At 36.4% G+C, this 23,028-nt stretch overlaps 1 protein-coding gene across 2 annotated transcripts; it reads right to left on the bottom strand.

Moving 5' to 3' along the window:
- Positions 1-5,990: 5,990 nt before the first annotated feature.
- On the bottom strand, positions 5,991-21,754 carry LOC145466733 (histamine H2 receptor-like). Of its 2 annotated transcripts, XM_081450443.1 has the most exons (3): positions 21,694-21,754; positions 16,884-16,974; positions 5,991-8,016 (listed from the first exon to the last, which is right to left on the bottom strand). In XM_081450443.1, exon 3 carries the CDS (start codon positions 8,013-8,015, stop codon positions 6,912-6,914), a length of 1,104 nt encoding a protein of 367 aa, XP_081306569.1. In that variant the 5' UTR covers position 8,016; positions 16,884-16,974; positions 21,694-21,754; the 3' UTR covers positions 5,991-6,911. The 2 variants fall into 2 exon arrangements, with proteins under 2 accessions (XP_081306569.1, XP_081306568.1); XM_081450442.1 differs by lacking the exon at positions 21,694-21,754 and having other exon boundaries at positions 16,884-17,489.
- Positions 21,755-23,028: the final 1,274 nt, after the last annotated feature.

Below are 23,028 nucleotides of genomic sequence, written 5' to 3'. Positions count from 1 at the left end.
TCTCTAAGTAACTATTATTTTTTTTAAAAAAAAAAGCGTATGCAAATTGATCGCAAAGACTAATGAGTTGACCCATCTACCTATTATTATGATTACGACAGTCAACTCTGCTGGGACTCAAACTGACAATGGAACCTTTTTACGTGTGCTTTTATGTGCTTTTTGCCGCCTTTTCTTGCATGTATTTCGTTTGTTTAAAAACACAAACATCATGTTCTGGTATAATAACCAAAATAACATTAGCTTACTTTTTCTGCATGGTTTTTCTTCCAATGTTTTCTCCTCTGTTTTGTTCACGGATCTTAAAATAGGTTCTCTTAATGTGAGAGGACTCGGGGAGAGACTAAAAAGACGGGAAATGTTTGATTGGCTCAGAAGGAAAAAGTTTTCAATTTACATGCTCCAAGAAGTACACTGCTCAGAAATAACAATCCCTGTATGGTCTGCTGAATGGGGATACAAAACAATTTTTAGCTGCTGCACCAGTGCTAAAGGAGGCGTCGCTATTCTATTCAATAACAACTTTGATTTTCAACTTGAACGAACATACGTGGATCCCAACGGCAGATTTGTTATCTGCGATATCACAACAGATGAAAAATGTGTAACCATAGCCACACTCTACGCGCCTAATGAGGACGAGCCTAACTTCTTTTCGAATTTTTTTGACCATCTAAATGATTTTGAGTGGGACGATGTAATAATTGGAAGGGACTTCAACTTGGTTTTGAACCTGAATGTAGATAAAAAGGGCGGAATCGCTAGAACACATGCAGAATCGGTTAAAACATTAAAAGAGCTTTGTGCCGAACTTGATTTAGTGGACGCATGGCGAATCCTAAACCCGGACAACCGCAGATATACGTGGCGGCGCAAACGCCCAGAAATTCAATGTCGTTTGGATTTCTTTCTTGTCACGCAAAATTTAATGTGTAATGTTAAATCTGCTAATATCGCCACTGGATACAAAACAGACCACTCTCTAATAGAAATCATGATCGCCGCTCACTCAAATGAAAGAGGCCCGAGTTTTTGGAAACTTAATACCTCGCTCCTATCAGAAATTGATTATATAAACCAAATACGAGCTACAATCAAAGATACTCAGGAAAGTTACAAAAATGATTGTTTCGTCAACGATGCCCTTATGTGGGAAATGACAAAACTAAAAATTAGAGAACAGTCTCTAAAATATTCAACAATTAAAAATGCAAAAATATCACGTTATGAAGAAGAACTTGAAAAGGAAATTAATAATTTGCAACGCTTAGTTGAATCCAACAATATTGAGGACGAGGATAAGAAAGACACTCTGCATGCTTTAGACGCAAAAAAATTAGAATTAGAAGAAATAATTTAACACCGAACAAAAGGTTCAATCTTGCGAGCTAGATGCCGATGGCACAATGAAGGTGAAAAGAATACAAAATACTTTTTAAACCTAGAAAAACGGCATTACAAACAAGGGACAATAAGCCAATTAAAATTAGATAATGAAAACTTTGTCAGTACAGACAAAGAAATTCTGAATGAGTGCGAAAACTTCTACAAACGCCTTTATAGTTCAAACAAGTGTTCTCAAAATGAACTGACAAATAGTGTCTTCTTCGGTTCGCAAACGGAGAAAAAACTAAACCTAACTGAACAAAAAGGCTGTGAAGGTTTACTAAAGAAAGCGGAATGTCTAAAAGCACTTAAGGATATGGAATGCAACAAGACCCCGGGCTCTGACGGTTTACAGGACGAATTTTACAAAGTCTTTTGGAATGATATCTCTGACCTTTTCTTAAATTCGATAAACTACGCTTATCGTATCGGTCAGCTTTCAGTAACTCAAAGGAGAGGTATTATAAAACTCATACCAAAAAAAGACGCAGAACTCAACTTAATAAAAAACTGGCGCCCGGTATCTCTTCTTAACTGCGATTACAAAATAGCAGCTAAAGCTATTGCTAACAGATTCAAACAGGTTATTCCAACTATTATTAGCCATGACCAAACCGGATTTCTTAAAGGCAGATTTATTGGAGAAAACATTCGACTCATCGATGGTATTATCAAGCATACAGCCGCGAAGAACATTCCAGGACTCCTACTCTTTCTCGACTTTGAAAAGGCTTTTGACACGGTAGAGTGGTCTTTTTTGCAAAAAACCTTACAACATTACAACTTTGGACAATCTGCTATAAACTGGATCAGGCTTTTTTATCATAACACAGAAAGCTGCATTCTCAACAATGGCTGGTCTAGCAATTTTTTCAAACTCGAAAGGGGGGTAAGACAAGGCTGCCCTCTGTCTCCGTATCTGTTTATTCTCGGTGTAGAAATATTAGCCGAAACAATAAGGAAAAATAAAAACATTAAGGGCATAACAATAAGCGAACAAGAAGTAAAGATTAGTGCCCTGATAAAGAGTTTAAATGGGTAAAAGATAAGGTTAAGGCTCTAGGGGTATGGCTCTCCACCAACCCCGAAACCATCATAGAAGCTAATTACAGCGAAAAACTAAGCAAAATCAGAAATAGCTTAAGCTGCTGGGAGCTGCGTCGTTTAACTCTTCTAGGCAAAATTACAGTCCTAAAAAGTCTGATTGCCTCTCAACTGGTCTACATCTTGTCTCCTCTGCCGTCCAACCACAGTGCTATTGCAGAAATAAATAACATTTTCTTCAATTTTCTATGGGGTGGCAAGGGGTACAAGATAAAGCGCGACATAATGATCAACGACCACGAGAATGGAGGGCTAAAGATGATTGATATCAAACTTTTTAACAAAGCCCTTAAATCAAGTTGGGTAAAAAAATATCTAGATCCGGAAAATCAAGGTAAATGGAAATTTTTGCTTGATTCTGAATTACGAAGTCTCGGTGGTGTCGAATTTTTTCGTGCCAACCTCAAGAAGCAAGATCTGTTAAAAATTATCAAAACAACAGACACCTTTACTTCAGAAATACTCCACATCTGGGCAGAAATCTCACTTGAAACTAGTATCTCCTCTATCGATCAGCTAAAGGCGCAAAGTCTATGGCATAACTCCCTTATACGTGTTGGTAACAAACCTAAATACTATCGTTCATGGTCTGTAAAGGGAGTTAAAAAAGTGGGCCATTTGATGAATGATGCGAACAGTTTCCTATCTTTTTCTGATTTTACAGAACTCTACAACATAAAAACAAACTTTCTTACTTTTCAAGGCATGTTATCAGCGGTTAAGACCTTATAAAAAAGCAGTGAAGCCAACTTCAACAACTGCAACGCTGCTTACGAATCTGTTTTTGATACCTTCCAAAAGTCGACAAAACCAAACAGACTAACGTATAAAATCCTTAAGAGCAAAAAACAAAAAAACCCAGTTGAGGTCCAAAGAAAGTGGGTCACAAAATGCATGCCTGAAACACCAGACGATATCGACTGGAAGGCAGTTTACAAAACACCCTTTCTATGCACAAAAATCTCTAAATTGATCGTGTTCTAATTTAAGCTACTACACAGAAGACTAGCGACCAACATTTTTCTTACCAAAATAAATCTCAAGGATAACGAGCAGTGTACTTTTTGTAAAAAGGATAAAGAGACTCTCATCCACTTATTTTGGACTTGTGATATATCCTACTTTCTTTGGCAAGAATTTAAACAATGGTTAATTAATCGTGGAGAACTTTCGGAAACTTTTAATCTGTCGCCATACATCGTACTAGGGCTTAAGCCAAACGATAGCAAAAAACTAAACTTCTTTTTCTTGGTCGCTAGATATTTTGTATGGATATGCAAAACACGCAACACCTCTCCGGAGATAAAAAGCTTTCCCCTCTTCCTCTCACATTACAATACAGGGATCCCCTCCCCTTAACTCTTTTATAGAAAAAACCATGCTAAAATCACTACACGTATCTGCTTTATATTTTCTTTAACTTAGTTTAAGGATATTTCGATGTTTGTCTTTATTGTCTTTTTTTTCCTCCTGTATATAATTATTTAAACATAGTAGTTATTGTATTATAAAAGTCTTGTAAGTCCTGTAGGTATTGTGTCTTTGTAAGTATTGTAAATGTTATACAATATCAATAAAAAAAAAAAAAAAAAAAAAAACATTTTAAAAGCCGGTAGCGTAGACCTTGCAAGTAATGACAATGGAAAAATAATTCTTTGCATTTGAGCCAATCTTGTCTAAATATCATAGATCTAATAGGCATACTATTAAGCTTAAAGTCATAAATTTCATGTCTTAAAATCGTTTTTAATTTTATTGGGTGAAGCATCTGGATTGACATATTATTCAAATCCACGATATACAATTTGTTGCTTCTTACTAAATGTACAGAATGTTACCCAATACTATATTTTATCTATTTTTTATCGCCTCCAGTCTCTTGTATTCCCATCCGTTCCGAAGAAGAAAAGTGATCTATTCCTCTTTTTAATTCAATTTGTCGATATAACGAAACATGTATATTGCGCACACAACTTTAGACAAAGTATACCCAGAGGTCCGCGTCACGGTGATTTTTCCACTATTGGAGTCACGCATGTTTCAAAATAATCTAGGTTAGCGTCTCCTTATCACTCAGTGCTGAAAATCAATATCAGATTAACTCGAATCGATATCATGCCCCTTAGTAGAATAATGGCACACAAAAATGAAATTGCGGGTTTTATTGGATTTGGTTCTTTAACCGGAGAAAAGGGTGAAAATATAAACCACGATAAAGCCTACCTTTTCAACTTTTTGGCTGAAATAAATCCTGACACCAATTTTTCGAAGAATCAATGGATCGTTTTAACTTTAACTCCGCAATACTAGTAGACGTGATAAGTAACTTTTACCTCCTTTTGGCAGTTTGCTGCACAACCATCCGCAACGGCCAATACCTGCTGTTAGAGTAAACCTCGCTTGGTCGGGAAACTAGATAAGACATTCACTTGTATAACGCCCAGATAAAATTCCCAAATGGATTTATCAACTACAGAAAATTAGTTATTGACACTGGCCTATCTGTAAACGTGTTCTCGGGAACGATCACTAAGCAATTTGATGGCGCTCAATGGCGCCAATAATTTACATGACAAATGTCAAAGTAAATAAAACTCATATTTATTCGGGACGGACTTCACCTTTTGGACGCGATCACGCATCTTTTAATATCTTCTTACCTTTCTTTGTTATAACTCGGAAAAAAAAATTGTTATTGATTTTATGTCCGGATTTGATTTCAACTTTATGTATTGTAAACGAATAGCTTTCCTGTTGTTCGTAATGCCCGTTTTATAACATCCGATATCACGATTGAAAAGTTAAATATCGTGCTCACCAGAGGTTTGTTCTAGAACATATGATAACGGACTCGCTAGAGAAATACGATACATGCCTCCAACAGGTGAAACATACGCATATTCATTACGTGTTCTTGAATTCGTTTGTAAATGCCGACATTTCTTCTTTCTACCGAACTCCAAACTCTCAATTTTGGAGATATTGTTAACTTTAAATTCATTAAAGCTATCCTTTGCCGATTAAATTTTTAAACTTTCGTTCTTTTATCATCAATATTGAGGCCTTCGTTTACGGAATTAACAGAAGAAACTGATCCTGTGAAAAACTTATTTTCAGTTCAAATTGGCTTTAATACCATCAAGCAGTGAACTTAAAATGCACTCCTTACATTCCTGTTGTTTATCTTTCTATAAATCTTGCGAAATAGAGGCGGACATTCATTTGTAACCATGGATATCTTCCTTTATCGATTTTCCGAAGAGCTTTAATCTAACTCATTTTTCTGTCACTGATTCCAGAAAAAAGGCAATGCAATGTTAGGAGTTAATACTCCAAAATTGGACTGATTATAGATAATCAGTACGTTGTTAACAAAATTGAAGGTCTCCGTTTTACCGCTCTTTTTTCATTACGAAGGGCGCATTTCTGCAAAGCGCGTAATTTGTTTATTTTTATTTCACCTAATAAATCGATTTCAACTGACGGACGAATTGGTATTGGCTTTACGTGCCTAAAGTAAAATCAAGAAAATTTATCAACAGCTTACGAAGGCTGGAACGTCGAACGAGATTCAAATTTATCACCAGATCTGCGGAAGCCCTTGAATTCCTGTTCTGCCTTCTTTGTGTACGAAAAGCCAGTTAAATTGATCACCACAGCAACTTGCATAAATTTATCCATCAGTTGAAATATTAACTCTTTTTTAATCCATAATACTGATACCGAATTAAGCAGGGTTCTAAACTCAACGAGTTTAAAAAGATTCTAAGATTGTCGGAGGTCTAGCAATAACGATTTGATTTTTTCAGCAATAACAAAAGAACATGCAACAATTATTTTTCACACTAGCTTGAGAAATCTAGTTATTAAGGCTAAATTACTCAAAATAGTAAGGAGCAGGCGTTCGTCGTAACAATTACTAATTAATCAAAATAATTTTCAAAGCAATGTGATGTGGATGCTGAGGGAAACGCAGCCAGTTAGAGTAATTTTCTCTCTGTTAAGAAAAATGGGGCTTAATTAAACATTGTGAACATACAGTTTATTTTTATTTATCATAATCCTCAACACTGATTTTGAGTACGTTTTTTGGATCTTCGAGTAAAGGTTTGGCACGCTTATCTTCTTGATTCCCTGGCTTTTGCTGTATGTTACAAACATTTTGATGAATTTTAATGTTTCTGTCAAACTCTACGTAGTTGAGTTTATTGTGACGATATAAGATGTTTTGTAGTTTCCGGGATGCAATGACCTATTATTCCCTGTATTTGTGCGCAAGAAAGCTTACCAAATGTGCTGTTTTAAGCAATTTTTCCCGACAGAACTTTCATTTCAGGCGAAAAATTTTTAACTAAGCGGCCCACTCCTCCCTCGTTCTCCATATACGGTCAAACACTTTAACACAGGTATGACTACTATATCTAAACAATGCTGTCTTTGCTGTGGCAGGTTTTAATAATGTTCACTTTTTCTTGTGTCGTAGAACACTGCAACTTCGTTTGATCGTCGTTGCCCCGTCGTGAAATGTAACTGTTGAAATAACTGGAGAGCGAGTCAGAAAAGCTTCGCTTCTTTCGAATGCAAATTTTCAGGAACACGCTTCTAAACTCACGACTTCTCCAGCAATAAATTAATGGATTCACAAAGGACGATGTAAAAGTCAGGATCTTTACCAAAGCATTGACAAGGCTTTGCTTCGAACGGAACGATTCAGAGAAACATTGCGGACATGTTTTCTGTAAAAAGTAGTAAAAGCAGGATGGAAACCAACAGGCCACAAAGACGCCAATCACAATCATGATGGTGATATTTGCTCGGCGTTCCTTGTAATCTTTGCGAGAATGTTCGCTGTTGTGTGATACGTTTTTCCTATTACTTGATATTTTCTTGATGTGCGACTGGGCCGTGATGTACATGTAGGTATAGCAGATCACGATCACAAGAAACGGAACTATGACGTTGGATATAATAACCATGATGCTCCACCAGTGGGTCGGGCTGTAGTTGCACTCCTGATAAGGTTCGTTTGATTCCCATGGGACAAAAGGAAGGGAAGAAACCATCAGGGCGTCCATCCAGACGAACAATAGCGCCAGAGCGACTCGACGACGAGTGACAATGGTAACATGGTTCAGCGGATTTCTGATGGCGATCAGGCGCTCTACACTGATGACAGACAAACTCAGAATAGAAGCGTAACCCGTGAGAAAGTAGGAAGAGCGAAATATGTCGCACACGATCGTCTGCATTGGTTCCTCCCATGTGAACTTTTTAAAGATATAGCTCGGCATGGCGACCAGGCCTGCCAAAGAGTCAGCGATTGCTAGGCTGAAGATTGACATGTAGGTTACATGACGCAAAGCTGGATGGTTATAGATTGCGAAGCATACTATGCTGTTACCAAGGACTGTGCCAAATGAAAGACACGCCAGAGTAACTACTAGAGGAGTTCTTGGTATCTCTGAGTATTCGGTGTCTGGTGAAAGATCAGGCAGTGGACTGTCTGTGCTGTTCGACATCTGCATTCTGATAAAATCAAAAATAGAAGTGGCGATTGAGTGGTTTTAAAATACCAAAATACAGTTAAAACTCAATTCCACGGGCTCGATGAGACCCATGAAGAACTGTGGACTTCGGTTGCCCAAAAGTGCTAGCTTTTCTACTCCAAGAAAAGGTAGTAATTGTAAAGATGACATGTTGATCAAGTACGGCACTTAGTTAATTTGCCTTTCTTCTTTCTTCTATAACTCAAGGCCTTACGCTGTTCGTGTTGCCGATAACTAAAACATAAATAGCAGCTACAATAATCAATAGGGAAGAACTGGATACTTGACAACTTAACACACAATTCGCTGAAGAGGGCACTTGTTAAAAATGTTTTCAAACTAAGTTAATGGGGTTATCTTATCTTATATTTGTCAAAATTTATGGTTGAAAGGAGGGTTAAAAGTGACATCAGTATTATGAAATGAGCATTACAAAAGTGCGAACTTAAGAAATGATTAAAAACAAATCCGTTTCCGCTCGTTGTTTTTGTTATTTATTCTGGGTGTCTTACGACCTTGGACTTTGGCTTTTCCATATACGATACATCAATTGGCCGGCTGCAGGTATCCAAAAGATATTTATTTATTTATTCCATCTGATGACATATGATATTCATCCACTCATAAAGATGTTTTCACTAGACTACAATTTAGTTTCAGTGGAGATAAAAAGGCATTTAAAGCTACCCTAGAAGTGAAGTTGGCAGTACGAGTTTCTTTCTCCCTCCTTGATCTGTTCATGTTACAGCTGAACAAAAGTCATCGGGACGTAATGGATTGCACGGCTCAGAAGTAAGGTGTCCAAAGGCAGACCGCGAAGTTGACTGTCTAACGCTGATACGAGTTAAGCGTAACCACGGCCCGATCCTCACAAGTACGAGACTAAAGCGTTTTGACAAAGAAATTACCGAGATCCATATGAAGTGTTGCTCTGACCTCCTCAGCTCAGCATGCGTGATAACTCGCTTGCATTAATAAAAGGACTATCAATTTCAACTGAACTGATTGAAATACCTTTGAAAATACCTTTGCGACAGTTGATAAGTGTCAACAACTTGTAACTGATCGTGCTTAGTTGTCTTAGTTCAGCTTCGACAACAAGGCACAGAGTCAAGGAGGAGTCAAGTTAACATACACAACCAATTCGACTTTGATTCATTGCTTGCTGAAATAAAATCTAATGCTCGCTAAACTATCCACGCCGGCTCGAAATAAAAATGTGCAATTAAAGTTATCTTCATGACAACTGAAGGCGGCTATGTTAAGGTCAGATTAAGTTTACAGCATGTATTTCCGCAGGAAGGGCTTCAGTGTTCGTAAAATTACCGGCAAATAGCGAAGAGGAGTAGCCTGTGGTTTTCATTACTAAGCTAAGAATAAATAAAGCAGAGCTCCAAACCAAAAAGTTAAAAAAAAAAAACAAAAAAAAAACACGAAGTGATGTCCACGAAACTACTACTACTTCTTCTTCTTCTTCTTCTTGGGGATACTTGTACCAAATGTTCGGTTAAAACTTTCCGTCGATTATTTTGGTTGTTTTCATTTTGTTTCATTTCTCCAATTTTGCACGACTTCACAACTTAGGCCAGAGATTTGCTTACTTCTACAATACGAATAGAATCTTTCCAGTTCAGTTCTATACTGGAAAACGTCACTAGACACTACATAATTAGCCGTTGTCGGGATGCAATCTTTATATTTATTTTTCCTCCACGTGTGTTAAAATGTTAACAGTAGCTCTCATCTAGGTTACTAAACTCCCGGGTTAAACTTTACAGGTATTTAACTCCTTCGTTTGAAATACGCTGGGTCTTGAGGCTTGGTCGAAAACAGGAACTTGTCGTTACTCTTATGAAAGAGAATGATCCAATACGATACAGCACAACATTTAAAATAATTAACCAACTGGCCTCAGCTCACAAATGGTAACGTAGTAATCGGCTTTTCTTGCGATTCTCCGATATCTTCCATTAACGCAAACACTAGTATTACTTTATAGCATTGTTAGTCAAAGAACGAGAAATGGAATAAATGTTTTGATTAAATCGTCCAAATTTGCAGCAGGCATCAATTTTTAAGCTACAGCTGGCGACCAGATTGATGGCAATAGGGAGCGAGTTGATAATTGTTGCAGCTTGTTGCGTGCGAAAACAATTTACCACACTAGAGTCTTTCTAAAAATAGATATTATTCACTTAAATTGGCAATGTTGCTTTTAATATACACGGATACACAGTTTGCGCTATTAAAAGGAGTGAATTCATTAGACTGAAAAAGCCATATTAAACGATTTAAGTGTTAAGATTGAGTTCTTAAACATCCGAACATCGTCATTTGAATATAAATGATATCAAGAAGATCTTCCACTGGTCGTAAATAAATGGGTGTTAAAAATTAATTTGATTTCAACATTTCTAAAGTACCCAGTTAAGAAACAGCCAGTATTACTGGCGTTTGCTGAGCCGTAATCCTTGATCAGTACATAAGTTCCACACAGACGGAGTCCTTTTTGGCTAATATTTCAGGATCGAGATTGATCAGGATACACCAACCCACGCTCATAAACAAACATTACACTTATGATTACTAGTGAACTGACTAATTCTCTTCTACTACTGTTGTCTAAAATGTATTAGACGATAAATCATGTTTTTGAACTAAAACGGTTTAGCAAACAGGCATTGCTTTAAACTGAATCTCACCAAAGTGCACGTCGCCACGACTCAGTCAGCGAAATCTCTCTTGTATTATTCAGTCGGGCACACTGTCAAGTTGTCCTTCACGCAAAGTGTAATTTCTTTTCCGAGTGTTAAGCTGATTAGATGTTTTTAGATCTTTTGGCACGTTCGATCTTATTGCTTGGTCGCAGTCTATGTACAGTAGGAATCTCTCTCAAGATTCTTCTAGTAAAAATCGGAAGCTGACCCTTGTGCGTGGGGAGTTATCAACAAAGCATGCGTCGGGTAAAGTACATAAAAGTTTGATTGACTTGCAGAAGTTATTAGCTGCTTGTTATCGGCTAATGAAATACCAGAGGAAAAAATGCTTGTGACGTTCTTGCATAAGCTTAATACAAAACTATTGTTTTGTAAATTGACACATTTTCTTCTTTCAGCCTAATCGCCGACTATTTAAATAGTCTGTTATTAATTGTGTGTGTAAAAAAATAAATAAATAAAAATAATAATAAAAAAAAAGCTATTGTGTTTCGGATAATACACAGTAAAAACATTTTCTTAACTTGCACCTAAAACAAATGAATATATCGCTGACCTCTACAGTTTTAAATATGCAGTTTAATCGGATTATAATTAAGGGACTTCTGGAATAGCTTGTTTCCTTAATCTAATCGTAGTCTTCTTTGACTGTCTAAGAATGTTCTAGAAAGTTGTGCAGGGCGAGTTTATTTGAAATCATTTAACAAGAATCAGTGTCTAATAAGAATTTATAGGAAAGGTTATTTGGGGCTAAAATACTCGATTTGCTTCTACTAGAGAATTCCTTGAATTTTTATAATCACGGCTTCTCATTTTCCGTCTACGTGCATACACACATACAATTTTTTTAAAAAAATATTCTTCTTTTTCGTGAAGTTCAATGCTCTTTTTGTTCGTTAAATCCAATGCTCTAATGTATTTGGTAAAGTCCAAGGAATAACAGTGACGGGTTTGAAAACATATTGCCCACCAAATTCTGTCCCCATTTTCATGTACTTTATTTTTATTTCCACAATACAGTTTTGGTTTCAATCGACATATTTTAAACAAATTGTGTCTGGTTTCTTTCTATGGTCCTCTAATTTCAAGATTTATTATCATGATTCCTTCCTTTCTAATCGATACTGTAATTTGAATTGATTGGGAGCGTGGAAGGGGCGGCGGTAGATAGTATTGTCAAATCGGGAACTTAGCCAAGGACCCTCTTAAATTTTTTTTTAGATATTTCTTTTTTCACGAGAAACTCAAAAACGCTTTAGCACGGAAGTATTGGTTTATATGTCCTCGAGGTGTAAGTATCGGCTCAGCTAAAAGGCAAGTCAACAACCAGTGCTTGGCGCGTGGAATTTTGAAATCTTAGTAATTGAAGGTTATCTTATTTGTCAATGACCTTATCTGTATCTTGAACGTAAGGTTCGTATCTGTGTACGTGGGTACGGAATGTGCTTCCGTTGGAGGTAAAACGTAGCTCAGACTACCTGACCTTATCAGCTGACCTTATTACCATGTTGTATATTTGATGGTATCTTGAAATTTCTTGGTAACGAGTAAATTTCTGCTTACATTCTTATGCTCTTAGATGCAGGTCCTTCTAGTTTGCACCAGTAAATCAAACAATGATAATATTATAGTTCCACGAGGTTAAACCTGGAGAACTGGAGAAACTGTTGAAACTGTGCTCTTTTGTAAGGAAACCTTGTACAGTAAAATCAACTGCCATTAATAAAGTATCACGTGTATTTTTTGTCAGGGCATCCTGCCTCGTAAGTTCTGCTCGCCAGGACAGATTTAATCTTTTTTTGCATACTGATTCATGATCTCGCCGAATATAATTCGCCGTTCGCCTTTTTTTCACCCGGCACTTGCAAAAATAAAAACAGACGTAAACGAGTCAAAGTGACCTAATAAAAGCTGATTCACTGCGCATCGTAAAAGAGCACACGACTTGGTTTGAGGTGCAGACTGTAAATATACATGAAAAGAGAAAACTTGGCTAAATTAATCAACCCCTAAAACACAAAGACTCTAAAACAAGCCCTCTTAGGTTACGAAAAACTCTGTATTGCCCTCACTATTCGGACTATTCAAGAGCTTATCTTCACGGTAGAAAAATTTAAAGGTAGTGATCCAGAAGACGTCTGTGTTCTCAGTGGTTGTTACAATAAAATAACGTTATGTGTACTTTTTGAGTCCACTGAACCACCTGTGAAACGCAGGGTCAGACTCACAATACAGTGTTTACGCCAAGTTAGCTTCATAAGAATTTTGCAAGATGTGCATTAGGTTCTCCGGCAACAACGAAAACCACTACTAGAGGACAAAACCGGGAAGATATTAAATCAGTCACTATTTCGGGTCACATCCATACTCCAGCACTGTGGCAATGAAATCTTCCAGCCACGGAGGCTGTAGTTGCATGTCTACTTAAAAACAATCAACTGCTCATACGGCAGACAGGAGAATGTCCGAGTATTAATTTTCGAGGCTAAGCTATAACTACTTCGATGCCTCACACCTCTTAATACTCAGATATAGTAAAATATACGAGCTGTTTACCTGGTGAATGTGAAGGTAAAGCTAAGTTTCAAGTTCGACTGGAAAGGAATAGAATGGCTAGATAATCTGATAACATGTCACTGAGGAAAACCAGTAAGGCTTGCTTGACTGAGAAGCTTTCTCAAAAGCGATGTAATACCTGCATTGGTCAGAGCAAGAAAGAGGGGGATGATGCTTGGCCTAACAGGTCTATAAACCGCACTGGTCAATACGCCGATGATTTTGATTGGCTGTTTCTTGACATTATAAACTACCGTGGTACAAATATATGCTTAGAAGCTACAAAAGGCATGATTTTGATATCCACGTAAATATCACCATGACTAGACATGATCGTGGCTAATACAACAAGAGGTTAAATCATCTTTTAGTCTCAGACAAAGCAACAATGTATTAACTGGTAGTTAGCCACAAATCCGACCACAAGCTAATCAAAATTTATTAACAATTAAATGGTTAACCACGTTTTTAAAACAATAATTAAAAAAATTAATGCTTACTCGGCGACGATTAGCAACCAAATATAAAATCCAGAGAAATATTACTTCCAGCTACACTGGTTTTTTGTTTCGCCAAAATAGAACTGTATTAGAAAATTCATATTTCAACATAAAGAGTTTAGCTTTTCCTTCAGTTGGCATTATGCATTTTTCCGGCTTTAGCTTCTCTATCAGAAGTTCTTTGAAAAACTTGTAGCTGTGTTCCATGATTGTGAAAAGATCAGGGATATAAGCGAGGCATAAAGACACGTTATGTGTGCAAGGAACGTTCCCGAGAGAAGATCTAGATTGCGAGGCAGGTAGTCAAATGATAACAAAATATTAAGAAATAATGATAAGTACTAAACTGCGTTGACTAGTCACTAAAAACGATATAGTTTGCTATCATGAAAACGAGATGATAAAAGCAAAGTGCTAAGGTCTATAACAGAAAGTATTAAGACGATTTGTTAAAATGTTATTGTAAGAAAATTTTCTTTGCGTAAAATATCGAACTCAAAAATATTCAAAAACAAACTCGCTGCTACTTACCAAGTCGTATGCCCTACCCACAATGCTAGCAAAGAGTCACAGAAACCTACGTTTATACGCTGTAGCTCGATGAGTTAGAAATGCATTGTCACGCGAAGAAAACAGCGGGAAAACTGCCCCAGCCTCCACGGGTCTCCTTGAGCTACTGTTTTTATCTCATCCCAAGAAGCACCTGTCTTAGGCGGCGCCGACTTGAGACAGGCGGCCGTCATATTTTTGGAAAATTTATGCACACCTCGGTCCTCGATAAATTTTAATAATTCTTTACATCAATTTCAGCCTCGTCCAGTTGTTGTTTAAGATTCATAACGACATCCGGTACAAGGAGACCGACAAATGGCCGAACTTTATCCATGCCTTTTGGTCATCAGTTTCTCGTCCAGTGGAGCGCTGAGTTTCTGCCATTTTTTCCCCGATTGTTCGTCGAAACCTTCCTCAGGGCATCTATATCATAATTATCATAATCATTCCGATGCCAAAGTAACATTGGCGTGCCACGTATAATTTCTTTAGTTTTCAATTTAAGCAGCAGTAAAAGTGAGAACTTTATCAGTTGGAACCTTGGAGACATGTTTTTCTATTGTTGACATTTTCATTTAGTTTCATTTCATTTTCGCCTGAGGCAGGAATAAGAACGAGTGAAATATGACAACAAGAATTATTGTTGGCCGCGCGTCAGCAGCTCTGTTAAATCTGTAGGTCTTGAGTATAATCCACGTCAAAGGTGTTTTGGATCACCTCACTCTTTTCTTTTCTTCAGTTTTAAATTAACACTTGATTGTATATTGTTAAGAGGCCAAAGAACTCTTTAACTGAAGGGCACTGTGCGGGTCCGCACTCATCATAAGTGGTTTTATTATTATACACCTGTGCATGCACAAAGGAGACGACAGACGTAACAAAACCGACATTCATAAATAATCAAAGAGTAAAACAAGTTTATTAGTTATATGGATTCGCAAACAAAAAAGAAGTGTCCTTGTTGCGGCCCTGACGGTGTAAGATGGATCCATTTATCTTTTCCACCGTCAGATTCAAGTTCTGTGTAAATACCGGGCCTTTTTCACTCGGCTTTTAGGTTTTAGCAAGAAATGCCGTTTTACTCCTTTTTTCGCTTTTCCTTCATCATTTAGAAGGCTGCAGACAAGTTTTTCGACTGTTGCCATTTAATGTTTTCATTTCATTTTCGCCTAAGGCAATAATATGAACCTGTAAAATATCATATTGGAAACCATTTTTAATGTTAGACTCCAGCTTCGTCTTGTAAGCTATGGCTGCCTGTAAGGCGTGTATATTTGGGTTGCTGTAGAAAGACTCTTAAAAAGGCAGAACAAACCAAAAGCATTGAGTGATGGATATTTTCACGAAACTATTAATTTTGATTTTGACTAGCCAAGCGTTTTTGATGTGTTTGTCGCACAGGACATATGTCTTGAAATGATTGTTGTAAACACGATGTTAGTGGGAGAATGGTGTTCGAACAGACCGTTGTTTTAATAAATAACTAGAGATGTCATTAATACTAGCAAAGCTTGAATATTTCGATTTTTAAAAGAGTCCTAAAAGGGGGAATAAACCAAAAACATCGAGTAAGGGATATTTCAACTTAAATATTGACTCTGAGTTTGACGAGGAAAGTAATTTTGACGTGTTTGTTGCTTAGGGCGTATGTCCGGAAATGAATGTTGAAAACACGATGTGTTTTCTGAGAGGATGATTTTGGAAGAGACCGTTTTTAAGGAAAGACTAAAGGACTCATTAATACTAGTGGAGCTTGTTGGCGATATTAAAATTTAAACTTTTTGACACTCCCCCGAAATTGAGCAGAATGTCCAAGATCGTTGAATAATCTGTGATGACACCTGTGGTCTAGTCCCACTAGGATGCCATCTGAAATCGAAAATGAAAAGGTCTCGATGTTTTGCCGATTGGCAAATGAATTTCAAGCTGCAAGCTTTGAGTGATTTTCCTAATGACGTACATAACTTATGGCTCATCACGTTCATAAAAAAAAAGGCCAAACTTGGTCGGGAAACGAGAAAAATTATTTTGGAAATATTACGATATTTTAGGATGTGTTATGTGCAGCTGTATGGAAAAAGCTTCAGAGTTCTCTTTTCTCACCAAAAGAGACAAATTCTGACAAGAGGGTTTTCTGATGTGATGGTTATCTCAGCTCTTTACATACTTCCAAGTTATTGGTTTAAAACAAGAGTTTAAAATATTTACATGCAAACTGAGACTTTTAACTACCTTTAACTCCGTTTTCATCATCGGACGTGGTGGAAAAAGCTATGAAAACACTCGCCTGTCGTCTCGTGTTCTCGTTCTCCCGAATTTCGACTCGTGTTTCTAAAACTCGATAGAAACACGGTACATGTTTTCTATATAATTACTAATAGTAAACACTGTAGCTAGTCGCTCAAGAATTGGAGCAGATCGCCAAAGGGGCAATCATTTCTTGTACTTGTGTTTCCCACAAAAACCATTAGAAACGTTCTATTAAAATGTGTTTTTGGCTTGTAAACAAAGTATCATCTTACCTCGTGGTATAGTCAAGTTGGTATATTTGAAGTTCAGTCAGCTCGCAGTAGCCTTCAACACAGCGTTAATTGAGTGTAACCCCACCGCAGCCTGTTGATAAAACCAGTCGAGTAGTGAATTATCACTATTTAGCAATTTAAATCATGATCAGATATGTAAATACAACGTCTATTATCATGGTAATTTAAAATTGATACTACACGCGGAGTATGAGAAAGAAGTACCGCGGAAAATTCAATAATGTTTTATTGTAGGAAGACACCCTTTTTTATATTTGTATCAATTGACAAACTAAACTGATCTAGATAATGACAAGATTATGCGGAACTGGAAAAGAGAGTAATTCATGACTTCGCGTAGATATCAATTTCCCTGCTGGCATTTTAAGATCGATGTCCCACGCAATTAAGTGCTCTGTGTGTCTTCTAAAAGACATGTGTTGTTTTGCTTTTGATGTAAAAATTCTAATGAAGGTTTTTAATCGAGTTTTGGAATAATTATAATTATTTGCGGAAGATTTTCCCGAAGGACAACAAATTTCAAGTCATTCAAAACTTTCCCAGCGTTTTTTTTTTTTTTGCGGTGAAAAAGTGACGCCATCGATAGCCTGACTTACGAAATACATCGTATCTTTTGCTGTGTGCTGAAACGATATCAAATAACCCGCAGCGCGCAAAGTGCATTACATACGTTGTATTAAATGGTTAGATAATGCAATGCCGAATTATGCCACTGAAATCTTTAAGACCATGCAAAGAGTCCAAAGTCGCTTAGGCCAGTGATATTTTGAATCCTTTTGAAAGAAGAGGCTCCAAGTAGCCTATACTCATGCGCAAGAGAATACAAGTCGTATAAAATAGATACGCAATGCGTACTTAGTCAGACAAGCAATTTGAAAACGTTTGCCATCTGACAACTAGAAATGATATGGGAGAAATGCTAATTTGAAAAAAGTGCATCATAGATCTGAGATATGGAAAATTAAGACGCAGGAGAGAAGATAAATGCTGTAACGCAATATGCCATCTTTATTACAAGGATATCGCCAGGCGAATAACAAAGCAAGCCGAGCCGAAAAATTATAAATAGAGAATTAACAAACGATCAGAATTGTGAATTGGATGAAGTATCTTTTTTCATAGCAATTCTGAACTAACTCCCTTTAGGCATTTTTTGTTCAAGTGTTCGACTTGTTTATGTTGGTTGTTAGGAATATATTCCAGTACTGGGCCATTGTAAGAAATATCAGCTTTGCCTTATTTCTATTATATTTGTAATTTGATTTTAAAGTACACTTGAAACTTGATAAAATAACGGTACTTCTCAGTAGGCACCTGGCGTTTTTTGTAAGTTGTATCATGCAATGCCATATTTGCGAGAATTAAAATATTACTATATAGATATCCTTACACATGTTGCTAAAAATGTAATAGGTTTCAATAATTGATACAAAATACAGGGTGTACCAGACTAACCAAGAAGCAGAAAAAGAAAGAAAGAAAGAAAAAAAAAAAAACACACACACAAATGTTTTATTACCTGACATTGCTCGTCACATTCTTTTTGACTCGAGCAATTTCAGTTTTTAATGGACACAATTAACCTTGTACCAGAATAACTTTAAGTATATTACAGTCCTTTTTGCATTTTCTGAAAGCTAAAGATATGAACCGTTGTCTGAAATAACACCAAAAACACTTTCTCATGGGACCTCGAGCAAGTAAATTTCAAAGTTCAGAGGAATTGTCAGTTAAAACACAGGTACAATTTCATCATCAGTTTCATTTCACCAGTACTTTCAAGTGTTTCATATATTACTTCAAAATTTATTTTCTACATTTGATGTTGTTAGAAATGATTTCTTTTGAGAAGATATTTAAAAGAGTCGCACAGAAGTTTCCAATAATCTCGGTAAAATGTTTTAGTCCACTTCTTACTCGAACTTTTGGTGGATTCCTTCCTAACACCTAAGCTAGTATATAGCTATAACTGAACTGAACGACTTTAATCTGCATTTGATAATGGCGACAAGATAATGTTGAAACGTCAAGTTATAGCATTTATTTTCCTTTCAAAATGATTTCTTTGTAACCAAGTATCTTTTGGGATTCGAGGGACAAAAGAAACCTGAAAATTTTGTCCTGAAATCCTCCGAGACATGCTAGAATATTGATATATATCGAACGTGGCCTATTACCTGCCCGTTTTGTTGAACACGTTTATTTACACGAACAGGAAGCATTTTTTGACCAAAAGATTAAGAATACAGAGCACGTCCTTAGTAAATGATTCTTCGTAATATGTCCTTGAATCTTCAAAACCCTAATAAATTTGATACTTGTCATATTGTAAGATGGCGATCGACATAAACAATGGCTCACCTCTCCAGAAACACTTTCTTGCTGTTCATGCATGCTCACATGCCAGTTCAGAATCTTAACAACGAACTAAAGTACTGATAGGTACTTTCACAACGCATCAAACTGGGGAAAAAGCACAACGTTTGCAAAAAGAAAACGGCGCCTTCTTGAAGAATCCAATACGGCGGACGGAGCTTCAAAGACCGTGATAAATGTATGTAGGCATAAATTTGCATGCACAAATGTGACACCAAAACGGAGAAACGGAGCCCAATCCTTAACTCATGCGCCATACTGCGCATGAGTAATAACACAATTTCAAATCGGTATTATCAAATATCACTTCACACCCATGTTCATGTTTGCCCGTAATACGAGGTAAATATTCCCTCATAAACGACTTTAATCGATCTAGCTGATTCAGAGATTACCTCAAAAGTTTATCCCTGAAGCGTTCAAGCATTCGAGTTCATTTATTAATCCATTTAAACCCCACGCAGTTTTTCTTAAAACTCTTTTACTTTTTTGGATAAACTTAGACAGATGAGCCTTATTGAAATGTTTACTTTTTCACACGCTGCACCACAGAAATGGCCGCCGTATTGTTTTTTAAAACTAAGGTACAATTGCTTTAAAACATGCCATACTGATTTGACAAATAATCAGCCATATTTATAAATTCTATTTTTTATATGATTGTATTCCAGGATTTTATATTACGGTAGAGTGCTTTTTGCTGTCAATATAATGCATCCTTTTAAAAAGATAAGATTAATCTTGGCAAGCCTTCTTCATTGCCTGTTTTTTTTCTTCGTTGAATTTAAGGGCTGAAAATTTTGGAGTTTGTTTCCCAAGCGTTTTAATTATCCTTGTACTTAAAAATTCGTGTTGATAAATAACCTAACATGATGCTGCATGCAAATTACGATGCCGCAAATTATCTAAACTCACAGTAACCAGTTTACAAACCGCATAACCGCTATAAGATTTTTATAAAGACAGTATTAGAGCTTTAATTTGCTCATGGGAAAGAAACTTTTATTTTCCCAAAAAGCTCCTAAATTTAATGATGAAACAAAAATCAATAAATAAATGAAAAAAGTATGGGTTATTTATGATATTTTATTTATTTATTTGGGATATTGTTTTTTTGCCATTCGAAATAAAAGTAATCCGCAGTTGACATGAACAAAACCGACGGACGGATTTCAAAAAGATCGATTTTATTTCACTAACAATGGACAGATCGAAACTTACTAAAACTGAGGAATAACTGTTGGGAAATTAAACTTAAAAGGCATGTGTGTAACAGTTTGTACCATCACAGCTAAACTGACCAATCAGTTTCAACGGAGCTTACTCATAAGATCGAACTATCAAGAGAAAATGGAGCTACTCAAGTAGTCCTGCTTTTATAAAATCTTTTTAATAAAAGAAAACACGCAATTTCAAGGAGAAATTTCGCATACTCCAACTGATGAAATAATCAAAATTAAAATGAGCATATACTTGGGAAAAAATACACCTGTTCCCTTTCCATTTTTTTCTTGGTAATGCAGATCTGCAGACTTAAACCTCGGTCACCCCTCTTTTTCGTTTTATAATAATGTATATTTTTCACACCCAGGCTAGATACTCCTATTTTCCTGCCAACTTTAGACTGAACATATTTTCTCTGTACATTCCTAGATTACAGAGAGTATAGCACATATATTCCAGGTCAATATAACGAATGTAACCAGAAATAAAATCGTCTGTCTAGTGCTAGTTTTTATCGGTGTGTTAGCTAGTTTTGTTAGAAAGAAGAAAGAATTCAACCAACTTTTCAATTGTAAGATATAGTTCATTTAAAATCATTATGTGATTTTATCACTTTTTATTTTCCGTCAAAATGCAAAAAAAAAAAAAAAAAAAAAAAAAGAAATGATCATGGCAAAATATCAGCCTCGGGTGCATTTTAAACATATTCTTAAGATTTCGCCAATTTCAGCCTCAATTTTCTTTTAAGGAAACATTCTTACGAAAAAGTGTATCAGGTTACAGGTAGCCTAAATAACGCTTAGGTTAGCCTGATAATGTTAAGCTCTCGATAACAGTAATGATGACACGATATGAAATGGAATGAAGCCTGGGGATTTCTGTACGTCTGCATTCTGTGTTTGTCGCACCCGGCTGAAATATTACTTTCAGAAGAAACCAAAGCGATTCTTTAAATACGTAATTGAGCTTTCACTGATGGTTTTTTCAGCTTCTTTTATAGATGGCGATAAATATTTTTAAGCCGTCAGTATATTAAGTCATGGCTGGCGTCTGAGACAGTAAAACATGACTTTGTCGGCCTCCCAGCGACGAAATGCATTTCATCAGTCTGGATGGCTTGCAGATTTAGGGAAGAATAGACTAAAATAAGTGTAAAAATTAAGACAATAGTACCAAAAGGTGCATTTACCTGCATGATGAAAATTTCCTTTTTGTGGATAACGAAGGATAGTATTTACACTGCCACTGCGTAGCCTGATAACACCCCTTACAACATTCAAGACAAACCGAACTTCCAACTTCGTAGGCGGAAGAGAACTTTTGCTCGTGCCGAATGAGATAGGTATGTAAATTTGTTGTACTCTGCGCAGAGAGAATTATCCTTCAATTATCATGTTGACACAAGATTCAATTGCACGCCAAGTACAGTCAGTTGATATGAACCCATATGAACACAATAATTTGCAGTTGTTCCGTCCATTTCAAGACAATAATTTTGATGTAAGGTGACAACCAAGGACGAATGCATCATGATAAGAAGTACAGTAATGGATTTCGCAAAGGTTATCACTTTATTATTATGAAGCATTTTCACCGCTGCTTAATGGTTTTTTTTATATATATATATCAGTATATAATTTCTTTGGAAGGCCAGCTGCAGAAAAGGGTGATTTTTTTCGTGGTAAAATGTTTGAACCTTAGGATTAAAAAAGTTTGGTAAGTTAAATCAGTTAAAAGTATACACATTTTAAGTTTGAAATTCGTGTTTCTGTTATAATTAATTACTAGTGCGTTTAATTTTGTGCTTTACTTTTAATACATGTAAAACACGTCAACATCTTAGGCTATCACGGTCTCAAACAAAGATAAAAAAGAATTTCTTTCAACGGGAGAGTAATCGAGCAGGATATATGGCCTTGCGAGAATTTGCTTGCGTCATTGGGAGAACTTCACTTTCAAATAAAGAATTGCGTGTCGCGCAGTAGATGTTTCATTCAACAAAATGTTTTTTGCCTTTATCAAAACATCCGGGTTCATTAGTTTTCATTGTCAACTTGTTTTGTTTTTCAAACTCGCGGCAAAAGGTAGTGAATTCATTAGTTTGCAATTTGACATTATATCAGAAAAAGTAGCAATTATTTATGGTTTTGTGACGAAACAAAAAGAAAACGCATTTTCAGCTCTAGAATTACTCTTAAAATGTAATTCTTATAATGATCAAAATCCTCGCAACCGGACATTACTTAGAGACGGAGATGAAAGTTTGCATGCATGTATGTGCATGCTAAAGCAATTCAGTTAACCTTACTAAATACATTTCTTGCTCGTAAATATTCAGTAGTTATAAGTAGTAAATTAATTCATATCTATTGTTATTTGTGACGCATTGAGAAAAACAAAAGTTAGGCCCCAGTTATATAGTCTTGGGTACCCGAGACAACCCCACCCCCAAGGTAACTTTAGCGAGCGTTTACATGTGAAAACGTTGTCCCTGTAGACCAAGTCAAAGTTGACCCTGCATGAT

This window comes from Orbicella franksi, chromosome 13 (assembly GCF_964199315.1).
Source record: "Orbicella franksi chromosome 13, jaOrbFran1.1, whole genome shotgun sequence".
Taxonomy (NCBI): Eukaryota; Metazoa; Cnidaria; class Anthozoa; order Scleractinia; family Merulinidae; genus Orbicella; species Orbicella franksi.
This window is presented reverse-complemented; position numbering and strand designations above follow the sequence as displayed.